Below are 19,862 nucleotides of genomic sequence, written 5' to 3'. Positions count from 1 at the left end.
CCTTATTTTAACATAAAATAGTAAACTAGTAAAAAAGCCAGTTGCATTCCTGCCCTTAAACAATTTAACCGTAATACCCGCGTTTTCGGGAATGCCCATCAGTTTACCCTTAAGCCCAACTTCGGCCGTACTATGAAGTACAGAGATTCATTTTTTAGCCATACTACACGAATGTTTAACGCCTTGCCACCCTCTATCTTTCCCTATCATTCCAATGTTTAGGAATTCCAAATCAATCAACACCGACAACTAATATCCAACCTTTCCATCTTTTCCAAATGCTCTAATTGTGTCTTTGTCATATTAAAGGTAACCAAAATCAAACAAAATTGTTTTAACAAAAATTATTGTATTTTCGAGGCCCAAATGTGACATTCTGCTTATAAACTTTGCATTTATGGGGGTAAAAATGGACCTCATTACTGAAGATGATTTTATAAAGAAAATTTGGATGGGTCTGATGCATTTTATGGACTCAAATGAAAAAAATATAAGAGGTTGGTGGTCATAACTGAATTTTAAAAGCCTTAAAAATAAATTCTTATTCCAAAACTTGCTTTCATGAACCCTACGGGCTACAACCGCAACATTCTTTATTGTTTTTGAATTATCCATTCGGTTTAAATTCCTTACATCACTAACTTGTCCTAACAGCTCAAATTGTTGCACTAGTTTTATTATTGCCGGCCAAGAATGTGCTTCACGGCCATCCAAAAAAATGTTCCACATGTTTGTTGTAAATTTTAACAACTTATATGTGTTTTTTAAGGCATATCAATAAAATAGATTTTACTTGTCAAATAATAAAAGATGACAGCTTCTAAAGTGACAATAGCTAAAATAGCGTGTTGTTTAAAATAAAACTTCTTATTGGAGACGCCCATTTATTTATATAAACTTAACAGGAATTTAGACTAAGGACAGAGATTATTGAAAATTTTGCAGTTAGGATGAGATTTTGATATCAGATAATCTCATCTTTCTACAAAATTGAGACTAAAATCAGTTGTGTTAAAAAGAGCCCAATGCGAACACCGTCAGTCAAGCATTTTTTTTTTGAAAGAAAATTGTTCACAATTGGTAATTGACCTTTTGTCATATTTTATTGGTGATCTGTCAAACTTTCAATTTATACTAACAAATTTGACAGAAACAGCTCTCTCGTTTGTAGAGATAAACTTAGGTCTACACATTTTTATTTCTGTTGATTAGAAATGGAAAATAGCTGAGACCTGTTTGTTTTATTTAACTTTGTCTAGAGAATCTGTTATTTTTGACATCCACCATTTACATGTTTACATTAACAAAAACAAAAATAGAGTATTTGCTTAGCTGATATACTATTTTATTAGTTTCTTTAAAAATAAATATCAAAATTCCAAATTGGCAACAATAGGCACGCACATTAATAAACATTTCATATTGTAATATAACTTTTATGAAACCTTATTTATAACTATTAGGTTTTTTTTTTAATTGTAACTTAAAGCTAAATATCACACTCCACAATAATATTTTGTGCATTTTGTTATTTTAACATTTGAAAAATCATATAAAAACTATTTACATTATAAATTATGGACCTATTTTACTAAACTAGTTACTATTTATTTAATTGTTCGCGTGTATCATTGAGAGAATAATTTCCTACGTAGTGTGAAATATGCTAAACATTTAAAAGCAACCAGTTGAAGGAATAGCATTGCGACATTGAATCCGTAGTTGGCTTCTGACATACCGAGGTTTTTGAGAATGATATCTGCACTCCTGCAATAATAAAAGAAAAATATAACATGATACAGATCATTTCTTACAAAATTGGTTTTGAAATTATTACATTTAAGAAGTTTAAGTTTTTTGAAAAAGGGTATTTTACTTACTTGAAATGACAATACATGACATCTTGTGGACATTGCATATCAGCTCTTCCATTATCATAAACTGACAGTATCATACTTTCCAGTGCATATCGATGAGCTGATGTATAGGAAACTGCTCTCATAATTGATGACATGTGAGTGAAAAGAATCAGAAATCCGGAATAAATAACCATGAAGCAAGTTAGTACGGCACCTACGAATGTTCCATTCTGTAAAAAATAAAAACTCATTATCAAAGGTCTGTTCAGTAAATAAACTGTCAAAACACATAGCCTCACAAAATTATGAACGACGCAAAGCAAAAGACAGATTTCAGATTAAACACTTTTAACGTGACTCATTTTGACGTCTCATCATTTTATCTTACTCTCACTGTATGTTTTAAGAATGATGAAACTTTAAAATAAGTCGCCCAAAAATAGTTTAATTTGAAAACCATTAATAAATATAAAAGATAAACTTGCATGGTGTACTTACAATTGGATCTAGGACGGTTCCAAGTAAAACACCAAATCCATCAGCTGTTATTGTTGTCGTTATTAATGTTAAAACAAATTTAACAAATCGTTCCAATTCAAATGGCTGATCGGTCATTAAATACATTATTGTAGAAAAAGCTGATGAGAATATAATCTGCAAAAATAAATTTAAATTTTTAAGCAAACAGAACTATAAAAACTGAAATAATTAAAAACTTACATGAACTGGTGTTGAGGTTATCAGAGTTGCCAAGTAATATGTTTTGAGTTTGTACCAGTTATTGAATGTTTCCTTTTTAATTGTTTCAATTTCCAATGGAACTGAAAAAAAATAAAAACATATAATTTGTATTAATTTAATTTTATCCTCTCATCATTAAATCTCGTCCCCACTTAAGAATAAGAGACTAATAAATGATGCAGATTTTTAAAAAACGAGATGAAATGATAAAATGTCAAAATTAACATCATTTAAAGTATCCGAGAGTTTTATCCGTAATTGTGCTATATAGAAATTGAATCTAAGAAATTGTATTCTTATTCAACCCAAAGAGAGGCTTGAATTTTGCAACTGTCAACTGTGGTGTTCTTTTGACTCCCATAATATTGGTAGTTGATTGAGAGCCAAAACACGTCTTTTGTCAGACCTTCACCATTTTACCAAAAACATTTGTAATCAAATATTTATTACTAACGATTTTTTAATAAAGTGTTGAATTAAAAATTACTTAACAACAAAAATCGGATGCAACCATAATTTACAGTATTTCAATTACATTAAGAGTATATTGATATTTTCGTGACAAGATAATTATAGTAGTCAAGCTATACCTCCATTGCATATAGCATGCAAACATCGCGGGAGAAAAATAAATGTCTGAATGAATCATTCAATAGCGATGATTATTCAAATAAAATATTGCCGACAGATTATAATAAGAAGCGATCTTCATACTGCTCGGATGACGTTCACTTATCTACATCTATATTATGACATTTTCATTTCCTTTGTCATTCTGACAACAGCTTTCGAAAACCGCGTGACTCGTATTGTAATTTACATTCAAAACAATAACTGTTACAATAAATGAATAACCTGTCCCTGAACTCATTTAATATTATCATAATCTCATGAAAACTTACATAGTTGCAGGTGCAACTAAATCCGATTATATGAACTTAGCTTATCACGAAAAAACGTTGACAGTTCAAATAAATTTATTAATTTTGACATCTGGTTTGTTCAATGTCCATTGAAAAAAGAAAATAATTTCTTATTTGCAAGCATTAAATAATTTTGAATGTCAAAACTCTTTAAAAATATTTATGAATTCTAAGTGACTACTTACTGTCATTTGAGTTCAGTGGACTTAAATATCATTTCCTATTTTTAACCCATATATGGAACCAAATATTTAACATACATATATAAATAAAAAAAATAAAACTTACATCTTAAAATACCAGGCATCATTGTTGTATACCATAAATACGCAATTCCAAATATAAAAAGTCCAACATTCGAAATCGCCTTTGTTGCATTCGATCCTGAATCTCCATATAAAAGTCCAATAAGCACTGCGCACATTATATGCATAGCCAATTTCAAGTACGTCACCGTCTTAAAATAAATTTAAAAAAAATATTTAAACAGTTTTATACAAATTATGGTATGATTTTTGTCTTACCCAATCTCTAAAGAACTGAACATGACACCTTCCAATGAGTAACCATAATTTAACCCATTCTGGAGGTGGATAAATGTGTTTTGTCGATTCAATTGATGGCCATCGTCTTTGAATAGATTCAGCAGCTTCATTCATTTTTACCAATTGAACACTATTCATGTTTTCAACATCATCAATTGCTTCATAACGCCATGCTTTGTTTTGTGCAGATTCATAGAGTTCTTTTGAAAAATTACCATATTCACCGGAAACAACTTCAAGTACTATAACAAACGAATAATATTCAATTAAAAAAAAATCTTACGATTAAATATTTAGTGTGCCCTTACAATAGTCCGCAGGATTATGATATTCTGGGCAAGTCAATCCCAAATGTCGGAGGTATTTTACTGTATTTTGAGGTGATCCCTGATAGGCACATTTACCCTTATCCAGAACATAAATATGTTTGAACATATTATAAACAGTTGATGAGGGTTGATGAATTGTGCAAACAATTGTGCGTCCTTCGCAGGCCAGCTTATCCAAAAGGGTTATTGTATCCATCGATGATGAACTGTCTAGACCTCTGTAAGTTAGGATAAAGCTGCTTAATAAATATTCAATAAGAAAATTTCCAAAAATATCAATGACAAGGATAATAGTAAAATGTGTTGTTGGAATACAAATTGTATTGTTTTTTCTTCGAGGACAAGAGTAATTGAAAATGTAAGGCGATTAAGAATTTGAACTTTAAGAAACCTTTTCTTCCTACAATCATTACATTTTGTATTTTATAACACATGGGCCAGTTTTATTCATTGAAACTAATCGTATTAATTTTGACAGGTCGGTTGAAGTGATCATTGAAAATATCTATCATTGAACACAACTTTTTCTGATTGAAATCATTGAAAAAGTTTTTCTGGCAGAAATCTGTCATTGGAATTGTATGAAATCAAAACACAAATCAGTTAAAAGATTCTATTTCTTTTTTTGACAAAGTGGAATCAAGAAAAAATCATTTTTAAGAAAAAGAATTTAAATACAAATTAACTTCTTTCAAATCTTTGAGTGATATCCAATCCACTTACAAAAGGAAACACATTTAAATATTAATTCAAACATTTTCCCTGAAATAGCTGTAAGCTGTAACGAACGTTAAAATTAAAACGTAAATTTAAAAAGGGAAAATAGTTTATTTTTAAATTACTTACGTTGTTGGTTCATCCAAAAACAGCACTGGTGGATTATCAATCAATTCCAAAGCAATAGACAATCGCTTTTTTTGTCCGCCGGATAACTTTGCACATTTGGTTTGTTTGGCACCTGTCAAATTTAACAAATCTAGTAGATGTTCGATCTGAAAATGTCAAGATTAAAAGATTCAATGAAACATTAAATCAATAGCTGTTTACTTAAATTTATTAATTATCTAACGTTTCTGCAGCAATTTATTCAGTAAACTTAAATGAAAATTGTCTGACATTTGACATAATAAACGTCAAAGTAATTTACTTCACAAAGTTCACATTAGATTCATTTGAGGTGAATAATTTAGACATCTCACCGGAAAATGAGTGACATTTTTAACAATACAAAAAAAAATGGGTTTGATAAGAAACGTCAAAATGAGTTGTGTAAAAAGAGTAAAATGTCTTAAAATACTAGCAAAAACAGCAAAAACTTACAAGCATATGTTTTTCTTTGAGATTCATTGAATTATTTGATATTTTTAATGTAGCTGCCAATATCATTGCCTCTTCAACAGTAAACCATGGGAAAAAATGATCATCTTGAAGAATGTAACAACAAACTTTTCTTGTTTTTGCAGTACTACCAAATGAAACCGTTCCATTAACTCCAGATTTCCTGTAAAATTATTTTGAAATTATAATAACATTAAATTTACATTTACATATTTAATTATTATTTATATATGTTATTCAATCGAACTTACACAAAACCAGTTAAAATATTCATCAGACTAGATTTACCAGCTCCAGATGGACCCATTATAGCAGTTAATTCACCAGATTTAAAAGTACCTGATATTGATTTAAGTACATCTTTTTTGGCTATTTCATAAAAGAAATTTAAATAAAATATTATTGTCAATCTTGTTGTTTTAAAAAAAAAATTTACATTTTGTATAATATAAAAATTAAGTTAAAGAACTATTCTGGAAAAAAAAATTGTAAGCCTTTTTATTTACAGGAAAGTTTTTGTAAGTGATGATTAATATGTATGTATGTAAATATTTAATTTTTGAACAAGTTCTTTCGGTTTTCTAATTAAGAAAATAAGTAAAAAGGTATCATATCTATTTTAGGGATATTTAATAAGGAAACAAAGTGTATTATTGCGACTTGACTCTCTAAGGTTGAAAACTAAAAATTTGAAATATGTTAGGAACTTTAACTATACGTGCTCTGGGAAAAGCTATTTACTCAAGAGTAGTGACACGGATTTTCACTCCCAGCGTCGATAACAATTTTTTTTAAATACAAACAATTTTAAATTATAAAATTATTTTATTTTTATTAAACTAAATGTCAACATTGAAAATGGTAAATTATTTGCCTAAAATCAAGATTTGTGTAAGTGCATATGGCTAAGGCTTGATCAATCAATAATAGTCAGTGATATTTTGAAATTTTATTTTAATTTGTAAGCCCTAAGCACATCTTTTCTAATTAATAACAAAACTGGAGTCTATCAAACAGACAATTCTGACAGCTGCCAAACTGTGGTCGATGTCAAAACTGGCTCCATTTTCAATATTTGTATACTTTTTTTATCATCTAAATTGTTATTGTTTTTTTTATTGTTAATCAAATTGTTAAAAGTTTCCATTAGGCATAACTCTTGCAATATAGGAGTCAAAAAACAATCAGCCTTAAAGTAGCCAGACGTTAATAATATTTAATAGGATTACAATTGCATTAAATTGATTATGCTTTTAAATTGCATCTGTCTCGGTAGAAGTTGTTTTTTCAATTCATATTAGGTTTTTAGAATCAAAAACTATAGAGTAAAAGGTAAATAAAATAATTTTGTAATTTAGAATACATAAATAACTATCATTTGTGAATAAATAATCACTTAAAATCGTTATAATGAACCAGTTAATGAAAAAGTAAAAACAATTAATTACTTTCCTATACTACTACGAGTATTATTTGCTTTGTGATTTAATACACTCGATGAATATAAATTGTTATGAACATTTTTTTTAGTTATCTTTAACTGGGGAGGTCTCTATTTCATTTGTTAACAACAATTAGAAACATATATAATTTTAATTCGAAATAATTGATATTCAAATTAATATGAGTAGCGTGTTGTATATTGTCTGTCAAAAATATTTCACACGCGATTAAGACGTTAAATTAATAAATTAAAAAAAAAACACTAATTGCTGGAATGCTCATTTCATATGAAGTGGAAAAAAGTACAACTTTTGTTGAGTTACTTGTATGTATGTATATATTAAAGTTATGTACTGTAAAATGTACAACTATGTGAAAATTGTAACTTATTCAATAAAACATTTACACTTAACTTTTATGACAGATATGACAATTCTTAATTGTTATTTTTTGTAGATAAGAGAATTATAATTATAAGAGTGTCATAATTTTCAAAAAATTATGACACTGGAATACGTGCTATTTCTCTTATTATTTGAAGCTTGATGCTATTGAGAGTATCCATAAAACTACAGTTTGTTCTTCTTTTTAATATATAATATGGAAATAGACAGGTTCAGGCGACATAAGGCACTTGAAAACAAGGCAAGTTTTTATTATCTGATTGGCCAGCTGCCAAAAACTTGCCTTCCAATTAAAGAAACTTTATTGGAAAGTTGACTGGAAATAAAGTAAAGAAAAATCTCGCTTATTATCAAGTCAATTGCAATTATTGTTGTTGTTGTTTCATTCTAAATTTTCAATTGCAATTATGTCAAAGTCACAGCTTACCTATAATAAGTTTTTATTTAACTGAAAGCTGAACCTTATTACCACATATGTATATATATGATTTATTTATTTTCTATTTAATGTTTTATGTAAAAGGGTTTCTTGTCAAATTTGAAAAGGAATAAGTATTTTTTTTAAATAAAAAATATGGTTCGCATTCGAATTGTAGCTTGCCTGAGAAGTGTTTAGTGGGAAATTCTGTTTTCGGTAGTTTTCGCACAGTCAACTGAAGTTTAGTCAAAAAAAAGTTCCGAGTTAAAGTTTCTGACACTTGAAAAACTAACCACTTGCCTTGGTCAAAATGTACGTTCAAAGAATGCTGTTGCTTGCAAATGAAGTCCCTTATATTGTCTAACCAATAGGGTCATACGAAAAAGGGGACAGCTATCAGAAATTACGTCAAGTTTACTTGTGTCAAAATATTAGCAGTTCATATTTTAAACTCAATTTATAGTTGTCTGAAAAAATATTACTTTGATAAATGAGAAATGGCTTGAGTACTATTTTATTATTGTACAAAATGCAAGTTGTGTGCGTAGCTTTGTTTTGTTTTAAGGCAAACTTTTATAAAGGAATGTTTTAAGTTTCAAATTAGTGACATTTGAAAAACTAAATAGTTGACACGGTCTAAATGTGCGTTCGCAAGAATTCAGTTAATTTTATTCCAATGAAAGTGCACATCTGTCTGTCAATTGCCAACTGTAAATTAAACCAAACTGATCTGACATAGATCTAACTTAAAGTGTTTTTTTTTTCCACATTCCTATGAAAAACCCCATTGTTTTATGGTTAAAGGTAATTAAAATTGAAGAATTTGAAAAAGAAACGCATGTATGTATATCCAAAAAGGAGGAAACAACCTATTAATCCGATAAATGCTAAAATTAAGCAAAGCTAAATTAATACATTTACAAAACTTAAAAATTGATGCAAATCAAAAACTATTATTGTTCATGACCTGGCCATTATTATAGTGTTTTGGCTTTAAACTTTATTCGAAACCATAATTATAACTGCTTTTGGTAAAAATTAACAAACGAAAATATACTAACCACATGTGTCAGCTGTCAATTTGAACTAGTGTGACCAATTTAATAACCAGATATTGTTTTATAATTATTAAATTACTAGCTTAAAATAATAATACATTGTCGTATATGTACGGGTATACTGTGATTAATGAGCCATGGCGGGAATATATTTTTTTTAAAAAGGTACTTAAAACACTATTTTCCCCTTCTATTTAAATACATTTCTCGTATGCCTGTGATAAATTACACTAGTAACTCCCACTACTTAAAACTTTCTTCAAATTTTAAGTAAAATAAACTGCTAACCTTCGTCATCTTAAATGTCATTTCTAAGACCTGTCAAAAGATTATTCTCATCACATATACCTAAATATCGCATCTACGCTTAAATGTTTACTTAGGTATGTAGATAATATTTGTTTGAGGATTAGTTACAAGTGAATATTGAAACCCTGTTAAGTTAAATTCAACGCAAAGATGCGGTAAACCAAACTAGCATGACAAATATTTATTCATGTGAGTAAACAATTAAACGCCACTGCTTCTTTTTTTTAAAAGCTGACTCGTATACTTGTATGTTAAATAATAATTTAGTCAACAATTGTTTTGTATATTCAATTATAATGACATATACTATTGGGAAAGATCTCTTATTATTATTATGCAATAACAAATCATGTTTACGGTAAATTGTAATAAGTAAGTAGGTAGGTACTTGATTTGTAAAGAAGTAACAATAAAATGAGCTGTCACTTATGACATTTTAAACATGACAATCATTAATGATGTGTTCATTCATTTTATTATTCTGATCATTTGTGCAATAACATTTTTGCATACACTTGACATTTTTATATTCATATGTAATTTGAATTTAAAAAAAATTCTATAATGTAGGTTATTGGTCTTACTTTGGACATTTAACTAAAAGATTAATTCTGCTCCATTTGATCTAAACATTTGTTACCTACTTCAAAAATGATCTAAGCAAACATTTGCAGATTTGTAAAATAAAATAACAAAGATAGTATTTTACAAGTGGTGTCTGGGAAAGTAAAATATGTCTAACATTAGTTCATATTTTTAAGTTCTTATAAGGAACGAAAGTTTATATAAATTTTTATCACAATCAGTTAGAAAATCCCAAAATTCGTTTTATAGCAAATTAAAAAGAGACATTATATTTCATTAGATTTTGGATTAAGAATATAAAACAGTGGATTAAGAATTGAACATTCACATTCTAGAATAACAAACAAAAATGTTTTTTTGGCAAACAGTAATTAATAAACAATTCCAAACAACCAATCAAAGGCGTGTTTATATTCATGTCTCAAGTAGACAAACTTGTTTTCCATATTCGAAACGGTATTTTTCATTAATGAAAAAATAAAATCAAAACAAAAAACTGGATTAAGTTTACAATAAAATTTTGTGTTTTTTTTTCGAATCTGATTGTTTATCTGGTTGATCCAAAAACTGAATTTATTTATGCCCGACACGTGTACGAGCCGGTAGACATAAGATAACTCTTTATTAATCACCTTAACTTAATAAATTTGCATACAAGGTAAACAAATTTAAATATAGATCATATATGTACATTATATTTACATATATAACTAAAATAAAATAAAACTTAAAGCCTTTTTTATTCCGCACGCTTCGGAATTGTATCAGATTGAATTTTTGTCAACATTAAAAACTTGCTAAAAGGTTCAAGTTCAAGATTATTTTTTTTTCATTTCTTGTTTACTCGTACTTATATATTTATATATATTCAATACAATATGTAATTTAAATAAAATAAAAGGAAAAGGGTGTTTTTCCATATACTCGTACTGCGATGCTCTGACTATAAGAATGATGCCAGTATTATTGTTTTGTATAATGTTCGGATTAAATAATTTTTTTTTATTAAGTTGTCTTTATTATCTGATAAAAGTTGTCAATAGAGATTAAAATTAATTTGATAATAATTAAAAGGTTTATAATAAAAAGATAATAATGTTGTGATTTTTGTATGTTAATAAAATTGACTTAAATAATATTCTTAATTTAGGATAGAGAAGAACATTCTAGAAAAATAATAGAAAAAGCTTAGATTTAAATTTGAATTTAAAAACAGAAACTTGATATTTTAGGGAATAAATTAAAGCTTAAGAGAGCTTCTAAAGGATTTCTCCCATCAGATAATGAGAGTTAGCTATTTAGCTTACACTAGACTTATGAATCTTAAACTTGTTTTTCCAGCTTAAACTAAAATGAGTGTGAATAAAAATAGCTTAAGTTAGATTGTAAGAATTAAGAAAACAAATATAACAAAATTTGTATAGATTCTAGAAATATTCCACAAGTTGCTTTTTAATACAATTTTCTATATTATTATGTAGGAATATGACTAATGATGTGTTTGCTTAAAACGATTTTTTAAAGCAAATATCAACGAGAAAGCTCGAATATTACCTTGGAATGGGTTTTGTAAAAAAATTGCATATGTTGCTTCTTAAAAATAGTTATTAAAACTTTATATTTATAAGATGTTTCAAAAGTATATAAATAAATAATATCCAGACATTTAAATATTCTTTTAAATGTATTTTGAAGTATTTTTTTTTAAACAAAGTGTAAGCGTTTGAAAAATAAATAAAGAGAGAGATAAAAACTAATTTTGGCCTTTAAACTTTCAATTTCAAAATGGGAGGGAAAAGAAAGAAATAAGTTAAGCTTTTAACATTCTGAATGTGGAGCTGAAAAAAATCTCTTAGCTTAACAGTACGATCGAAATTAAGCTTAAAAGTAAATTGATAAGTGTTCCACGCAGTACAATAACAGTTCTCTTTCAGATTTTCTTAGGTTTGTGATTGGAAAACCTGTCTAAATATATTATTTTTATTCATGTTTTGGACGAATGAAAGTTTTGTATATTCGATGGAGTGACAAATTCCTACATATTAAAAATATGGCTTTGAATTAAAGATTTTTTATATTCAACTATTTAATTGTGTGTTATTCTAGCGATATGAAGAGCTTGGAATACAAACATTGTAAACTAGACCCTTCCTAGATTTTTTGTTTAATGTGGTCTTGAACGATTTCATTAACTTATATATTTTTTCGGTCAAAACAATAAATTTGCATTTGAAGAAAATTATAAGTTTTTGTTTCAAATTTAAGTGTTTTAAAAACGAAACAATAATTGTGTATTTTTTGAATAAGAATTGTTCTTAATAAATTCTCAAAACAAGGATACCAACTTTTATTTTGAAACTGATTTTGACGAATATTGCCTTTTTTAATGTGTTCTTAATTTGTTTTGTTTTTTTGAGAAAAGAAATAGCGTTTTTTTGTCTAAGCCCAATCTCTTTTTAGAACTAATCCATTTTTATTCTTACTGCATATTTTTAAATTAAATTTCATATGGTAAGAAACTTAAAAAAGATTAATTTAATGTATGCTAAGGAATTATTTAAATGTCAATATTTATTTAAAAAAAAAAACAGAGGAGAGATTTTTGCTTAAATATTTGCGTATTTTAAATAGTTTAGTAGTTTTGGTCTCTGCATTTCATACGAGTCACTTACAGTGTTTTGACAGGGAGTTGTTTATTTGTAACTATTAAGGCTTACAGGTTGTTTTTTTTAGACATGATAATTTTGTTTAGGTTATTTCGCGTTATACAAAAAATTTCAGGTTTCAAACATTTTAACATTAGAATTATTTTAATAGACAAATAGCATTTTGTATCTTTGAAAAACGTGCCCAACATTTGTGCATTTTTTGGAACTATAACTAATCATTGATCAAAAATTAAAATTAACTTATAAATGTATTTAAAATAAAAGTGTTGTACTTAATTAAAATAAATAAAAACAAACATTTTACTCACCTCCAATTTTTGCAGAATCGACTGTATATTTTAAATCTGAGAATGTGATATCTACAGAACGAATTTTCTTCTCCATTTTAGCCATTTTATTTTGTGCGTGATTATATCTTAATGCTTTTTTACTCAAGCTTAATTCATATCTTGTTGGTTCAAATGCTGTCTACAGCTTTTTATTCTGGAATTAAAAAAACAAAAAAAGATTATTATATCATTTTTAAAGTAATACTTGATAGTTAAAATCATTATAAATTGATATCAATGATGTGGCAGTGCACATCAGCAGAAAATTTAATTTTCATTCAAAAAATGTAGAAACCACAATACGAGAGTAAAAGCAATTTTTGTGTTGTTATTTTTATTATACTCTCTCAAGCTCAACCATATTACAATCTTCGGGAATAGAAAAGGAAAGTTTAATTTTCCTATCATTTGAAATGAAAAGAAAACCTGTGATACACAACAAAGTTAAGTAATAGATTCAAGTAAAAAAAAATAGAGAAATTTAATCCAAACAATAATTTTGATAATTTTATTTACAAACAAAAAGAAAAGATATTTAAGATTTTTATGTCACGTATTTTGGTTTCCACATAGTTTTTTTTATAGCCTCTAGAAATATTTTCTCATTGACCGTGTTAGCTTGATCTTCAAATCATATGTTCACAGATCTTTTTTTTTTAGAAAACATTACATTGTTGTCGTTTTTGTTTATAATTTTAGGCAAATAATCAGGAAGGTCAAACAGAAATATAAACATTAAAAAATAAGCACAAATTTAACTATGACATTATGTACTTTTATATCTACACTTGTTTGTACTTTGTGAAACTATGAAATTTTGCTTAAAAAACGAATGTCATATCGTTCTACAACACTGCACGTTGTGACTAATATCAAGTTCATTAAATAAAATTCGATGAACATTGTGTTCACTTTTTCTTAATGAATCCATTCAAGTGGCCAACGTATAGAGCTCTATTCGCGCAATCAACTGGCGGCATAAGTCTAGGCAAAATATCACAGACCAGCCACTTATATTGTATTTCTATAAATGAAAACTTGGCGTAATATATGGAAACACACTCCCTCAAACCATTACTAAAGCATTCTTACAAACTGCTTTTCTGAGATGCTTTTTTATAGTTTGCAGGAATAAGTGATTTGAAATTTAAATTTAAAATTGATTCAATTTTTTGAATTGGAAATATCTTTAAGACTTTTGCTTTTAAAATTAATATTAATATATAAAATTAATATAGTGTTTTCGAATTTTTCGAAAACCAATCAATGGAATTCTTTGACAGGTTGGTTATAGATATCATTGAACATTTCTTTCATTATAACAAAATTTCAGCCGTTTATTGAAAACAATTTTTGAATTGAAAATATAAAAAATAGTTCAAAGGAATTTCAGAGTTAGGTTAAGTATTAACAAAACGATAACTAAATAACTCAACTCATTAGCTCATATTGACACAAAACAAAACTAACCCCTATACAAAAAAGAAATTACAAATAAATGCGCGAAATGTTTACTATTAAGTAAAATGTGAAAGCCATTTTAAAAAGCGTCTAAGTCGAAAACACTAACTGTCACTTTTAAGACGTGTTCAAATGTTCAAATCAATAAAAGCGAATGCGAGTATTGTAGTAGTTAGCAAAAGATAAAAACTTTGGAAAAACTCATTATTAATTAAAAAAATACATTTTTGGTGATGCAACAGCTCTTGAAGAACTTAGGCCTTTAAACTCTCAGTCATTCCTGTGCCTACTAATTTCAGCGATGGAGGGTTCTTTTAAGAGTGTTTAGATCATATGCCAAATCTGAACGGCTAATTGGAGAAGGTACTTTTAATAACAAGAATTACACTTGGAAAAGTTAAAAACTCGCAAGGGGCTAAGAGCGTGAAAACCACGACAATCCTTTACCATCACGAAATGACAGTATTGATATTGAGAAAACTTCTAATGAGTGAAATTTTACGCACTTATGAATAAAAATTAACTTCAATACAGACTCCTCCTGTGACTTTATTATAAAATAACAAAAATCTCTTAAATAAACTTAAATAAAAGTCAGAAGAATCATAAATTCTTCGTAAGCTTTACTAATAAATGTCAAAGAATTGTCGCACCCAATCTATCGATTCCTCTTATTCAAGTTTATATCAGGTTTACAAATATTTCAAAATAAATCTGACAAGAATTAAAATCCAAGTCAACTTCAAGATTGTACTAACATCGATTTTAATTCTTTTACATATTTTTTAAATAAAAAAGTTACAAACCAAAGAGCTATACAAATTCTTCTTTAAAACTTATAATCCTGATGAGCTCGACGTTTTATTATCATAAATTCTTCTATTGAATCTATAAATAAAATGTAATATAGAATAAAATTTTATCACCTATCATCAGACATATCAATTTACAAAATAAGCCCATAAATTAACTTCATTTTGCTGTATAAGATCAAGTTTGGCAAACATAAAGGTAGGTCTAGGTAGAGAGGTACCTTAATATTTATTTAAGCAAATTTTGCCATTTATTACTCATTTTAATTATGTTGTTTCTCCTTCAAATAATATCATCGCAAAATAAAACTACCTACCTACTAAATCTCTTAATAGCATTGACCTACCGGTTTTATTAATTTACACAACCAACAGGCATTGTTAGCTTTACTTATATCGCCAGTAGATAGACTTAGTTTTGATGCACTAGGCGAATGCTAATTTTGCAGCTGTCACTAAGTCTAAGTTTTAAAAACAAACATAAAATTGGATGACCCTGTAAAGTTTTCGTTCACTGTTTTGCACAAAAAAATAGATACATTGGACCTCGAAGACTCAACTAACAAGGCGCGTTCCACCGCTGTAAACCGTGGCACCACTCATCGCCGCCGCCACACGCCGCTGCACCTCGCTCAACACTACGAGTATGTCTAGTTTGTAGATCTTTCTATCTTAAGCTCTATGATACAAGTTTGCAGAGGAAAATCCGGTTTTCCATTCGATACGCGCGCCGTGAATGAACTTTTAAATACAACATATAAAAAGACCGTTGCCCGGCAAGTTGGTCTTGAAAACCCATATTAAGCCAATATAAACGTCACGGAAAAAAAGAGGCCTCCTGGTATAATAAAGAACACAAATTGTTTTCATCGCAGAATCGCGCAGATTGCGCGGATTTCTTGTAATATTCAAGATCCAATAACAGAAGTCAAGGTCTTTTGATAAAGATTTTTACTCCATACCACCGAATATACTACTATGAAATATTTTCAACATAATATTTTCAACTTTTAATCAGCATCAGCGCAAGTTTTTTGTTCGTTTGAGTTGATGTCACGGCTAAGCGCCAAAGGAATGTTATCAAAGATTGTGAAACAAAATAATATTTGGAGTAGGTTTTGATTAGTGAAGGTCGCATGACTAATAAATATATTATAGTAAACAAAAAATTATAAAAATAGATATAACATAAAGTTGTGTTCTCTTTAAGAGAATTAAGTAATAATCAATTTTTGACACAGCAATAAATAAAATACACAAGCCGTAAAAGGATTATAATAATTGATTTTAAATTATTGAATATATTAGTTTAGAAATAATTTCACTTTATATAGCCATCTGCCATCATCAATATTAATATTCTTAAATTTATATTAAAATGATTACAGTGTTCAAATTAATCAAGAAGCTGTTTCACTAGATTTTGTTTATAATATTTTTTTGATATTTTGAAGTAGGTTAAAATTGTGTGGTTTTTTATGAACTCCATTAAAATAATTCAATAACCGGCTAATTTTTTTTGTTGATATTCCAAGAAAAAGTCATTCTTGTTTTATATGGACTTTAGTCCTCAAAAATTTGCATTCTATCCCGAAATTACTCGTATTTCTTTTTGAATGAATTAGTGATCTGTATAAAATAACTGGTCTAAAATGCAACATTTATACAAATTTCGGTTTATCATTTAATGAATAAGATGTTTTAAGTAAATTCGGGTATTTTATGTCTTAAAGTCTTGAAACTGGTTTGTTTGTTTTTAATTTAGTAAATTTCGTAAAACTAGAAAGAACCCTGTTTTGAAATTAAAAGATATAAACCTAAGTCTATTTTTAACGATCAAGCACAAAATATAAACCAATGCAATACAAGCTGCCAAAAATAACTTTAAAATTGAGGCAACTTTAATAGAAAGCTGCCTGGGAAGTTAGTCAAGAAAAATATCCCTAACTATCAAGTCAAGTCTACTTCTATCAAAATGACAGTTGATCATGTTTTTTTATTCAACTGAAAGTTGAACTTTATAACTCTGTGATTTATTTATTTTGTGCACAACTTCATTTAATGCGTTCACTAAAAGGGTTCCTTATTTATTTCGAAAAGAAACAAGTAATATTTCTTTACAATACAAAATACAATTCGCGATAGATTACCTGAGGAGTTTTTTGTAAACCATTATGTTTTTGGTAGCTTTTGTACAATGAGTAGTTTGTGAAGTAAAGTTCTGAATTTGTAATTCATGACACTTGAAAAACTAAATAGTTGCCCTGGTCAAAATTTACGTTCAATGCATGAAGTTGACTGCCAATGAAGTCCCTTATGTTGTCTAAACCTGGCCAATGTAATGGAATTGAATTCAAGAACATAACAAACTGTCGATATTGACGTTTGAATACAAATGAAACGAAGGTATATTGGAAAGGTTCAATAGTTTATTAAATGCGGATTCATTTGAAGATCTTAAACAAGTAACATGTAGTAAGAAACGAGCATAAACTCAATTTGAGAGCCTGTTTTCTACTATAACTGTACAAAAAATATTAAACAGAAAATGTTTTACTCGACAGTCTTTCAAAAATCAAAAACAAAAGTCTAAATGTCAGCTTTAAAAACAGGTAAATTTGACGTTTGTAAAGAAACGATACAAGGCTATTTTGGCAGTTGTACAAAACGTATTAAAGATTTACTTAAGATTAAGGGTTTTAACTTTTGTCCAGATCTGTGTATCAAAATCATAAAAATGACATGCATCGAAACGCCCCCTAAGTGACATAACTTTACATAATTTAGTTTCTTTTTTTTAACTCTATCTCACATTAGTGTCACTTTAACAGACATTTTTAATTTCTGACACTTTAAATTTACTGCGCATTTTTTGTGTACTATAATTGTATATTGGACAGGCATATTTAAAAAGAGCTTTCAAACAAAAATTATAAAAGAAAATTACTCTTGCAATTTCTTATTATAATATCTATACGCATAGATTTAGCATGTTGTGCTTGAAATATGCGAGTTACGTCAGTAAGTGCATAGAAAGAAAAAAAGAAATCACGCAAAGATCAATTGAAAAATTATCGTAATCATAAAGCTCACTTATTTAAAATTACATTTAAATAGGTACATATTTATATATGACACAAGTTTAATGTCTTATAGGAATTTAAAATAACCTTTAGAAATTAACAAATATGTATACTAAATAACCAGTTTTTGTTTTATTATTTACTTGTTTGAAAAGTAAACATTTGAAAAATGTTTACATACGAGTACGTAATTGTATAATTAATGAATGATAAATGAACTGTGTACTAAATTCCATTCAAGGAATATCGTCAAGGACATTTTTTGTAGAGTAAGTTATTAATACCATCACTTAATGTATATTTTGTTTTTATTTGGTAAAGGTATTTGATAGATACAGTAGTTCAAACTTTGGTTTTTGCAAGAATTATACATATGTATATGGCCTAACTCCAAAAGAAAATCCAGAGCCAAGAGTTAACTTTAGATCTTAACTCTTTCAAATTGTAAAATGACTACAATGTAAAACCTTATATAAAGATAAATGATTAACATTTTATGTTAATCAAGTTAAATCTACTTTAAAAACAACATTTCTTTACAAATTTTATTTTTTCTTATTTTCTGAAAAACAGTCCACAAAAAAAGTTAATTTGCAAAATAAATAAGTACAGTTTTGTATTTTGTATTGCTAACGGCAGAATTTCAAAGAATAAACATCATTTAAAATAAAATGTATTATGCATGCGAAAAATTAAAACAATGGTATATAAATTAAATAATTAAAATCAAAACAAAAATACAAAACAAGCACAAAAAACAACTTTTAGAATATTTTATTGAAAAAAAAAACATTAAACCAAATCAAAAACAAATTTTATATGTTTAACACCAGATCACTTAACTTAGGCTGGACTTTTGGTATGTAAATTTTAATTGAATGTTTAATTTTGTCAGATTCTGGCATAATAACCCAAGGCAATAAGTTACGGTTAGTTATTCAAAAATAAAAAACAAATATACAAATCAAGTAACCAATAATTCACATCATCGCAATTTTTATTTAACTAATACAATTCTATTTTTTATCAATTACTATGAATCCAGTAGCAAGTTTTACAAGATTTAACCCAAATATATTTAGCTTCAAGAAGAAAAAATATTATGATATAACCCATTTAAAGATTGAAATAACTCAAATGTTCAATTAAATAAATCATTGAAATCTGTGCTGGGCGCCACTTTAGACAAATTGTATTTTGTGTAATGAAATTAGACATTACATGAAATTACAAATTAAACATTACACGTTTATAACATGCTTTAAAAACTTAATAAAAAAGTGTAGAGACTCAATACAAAAATAGGTCAGACTTTGCTGTCAAAAACCGCAGTTTTACAAGAAAACATCATGAACATGTTATTTCACAAAAAAGTGATCACAATCGGACCCTAAATCTCACGGCTTAGCATACCCTTAATCTTTTTCTTTGAAGCCAACTGAAAGATAAAAATAATCTTAATGCTCCACAAATAATTTAAGACCTTTAAGACGGAATTCTTGAAGCAATCAAGTAAATATAGCGTCAAATGTGCATAATTCGATGGAAAGAATATG

General features: G+C 27.7%; 1 protein-coding gene across 1 annotated transcript in view; it reads right to left on the bottom strand.

Annotated features, from left to right (window-relative positions):
- Positions 1 to 1,316: 1,316 nt before the first annotated feature.
- The window catches only part of LOC129949247 (ATP-binding cassette sub-family G member 1-like), a 39,600-nt gene continuing 21,054 nt past the window's right edge, over positions 1,317 to 19,862 (bottom strand). The window contains exons 2-12 of the mRNA XM_056060579.1: positions 12,930 to 13,104; positions 5,987 to 6,104; positions 5,718 to 5,898; positions 5,244 to 5,389; positions 4,377 to 4,615; positions 4,048 to 4,310; positions 3,812 to 3,980; positions 2,580 to 2,680; positions 2,358 to 2,513; positions 1,881 to 2,089; positions 1,317 to 1,767 (exon numbers count right to left, since the gene is read on the bottom strand). Coding sequence (XP_055916554.1) covers positions 1,629 to 1,767; positions 1,881 to 2,089; positions 2,358 to 2,513; positions 2,580 to 2,680; positions 3,812 to 3,980; positions 4,048 to 4,310; positions 4,377 to 4,615; positions 5,244 to 5,389; positions 5,718 to 5,898; positions 5,987 to 6,104; positions 12,930 to 13,014 — 1,806 coding nt within the window. The 5' untranslated portion in view covers positions 13,015 to 13,104 and the 3' untranslated portion in view covers positions 1,317 to 1,628. The remainder of the gene's footprint in view (positions 1,768 to 1,880; positions 2,090 to 2,357; positions 2,514 to 2,579; positions 2,681 to 3,811; positions 3,981 to 4,047; positions 4,311 to 4,376; positions 4,616 to 5,243; positions 5,390 to 5,717; positions 5,899 to 5,986; positions 6,105 to 12,929; positions 13,105 to 19,862) is intronic.

Source organism: Eupeodes corollae, chromosome 3 (assembly GCF_945859685.1).
Source record: "Eupeodes corollae chromosome 3, idEupCoro1.1, whole genome shotgun sequence".
NCBI lineage: Eukaryota > Metazoa > Arthropoda > Insecta > Diptera > Syrphidae > Eupeodes > Eupeodes corollae.
Note: the sequence above shows the minus strand (reverse complement) of the source record. Positions and strands in the feature narration are given on the sequence as shown.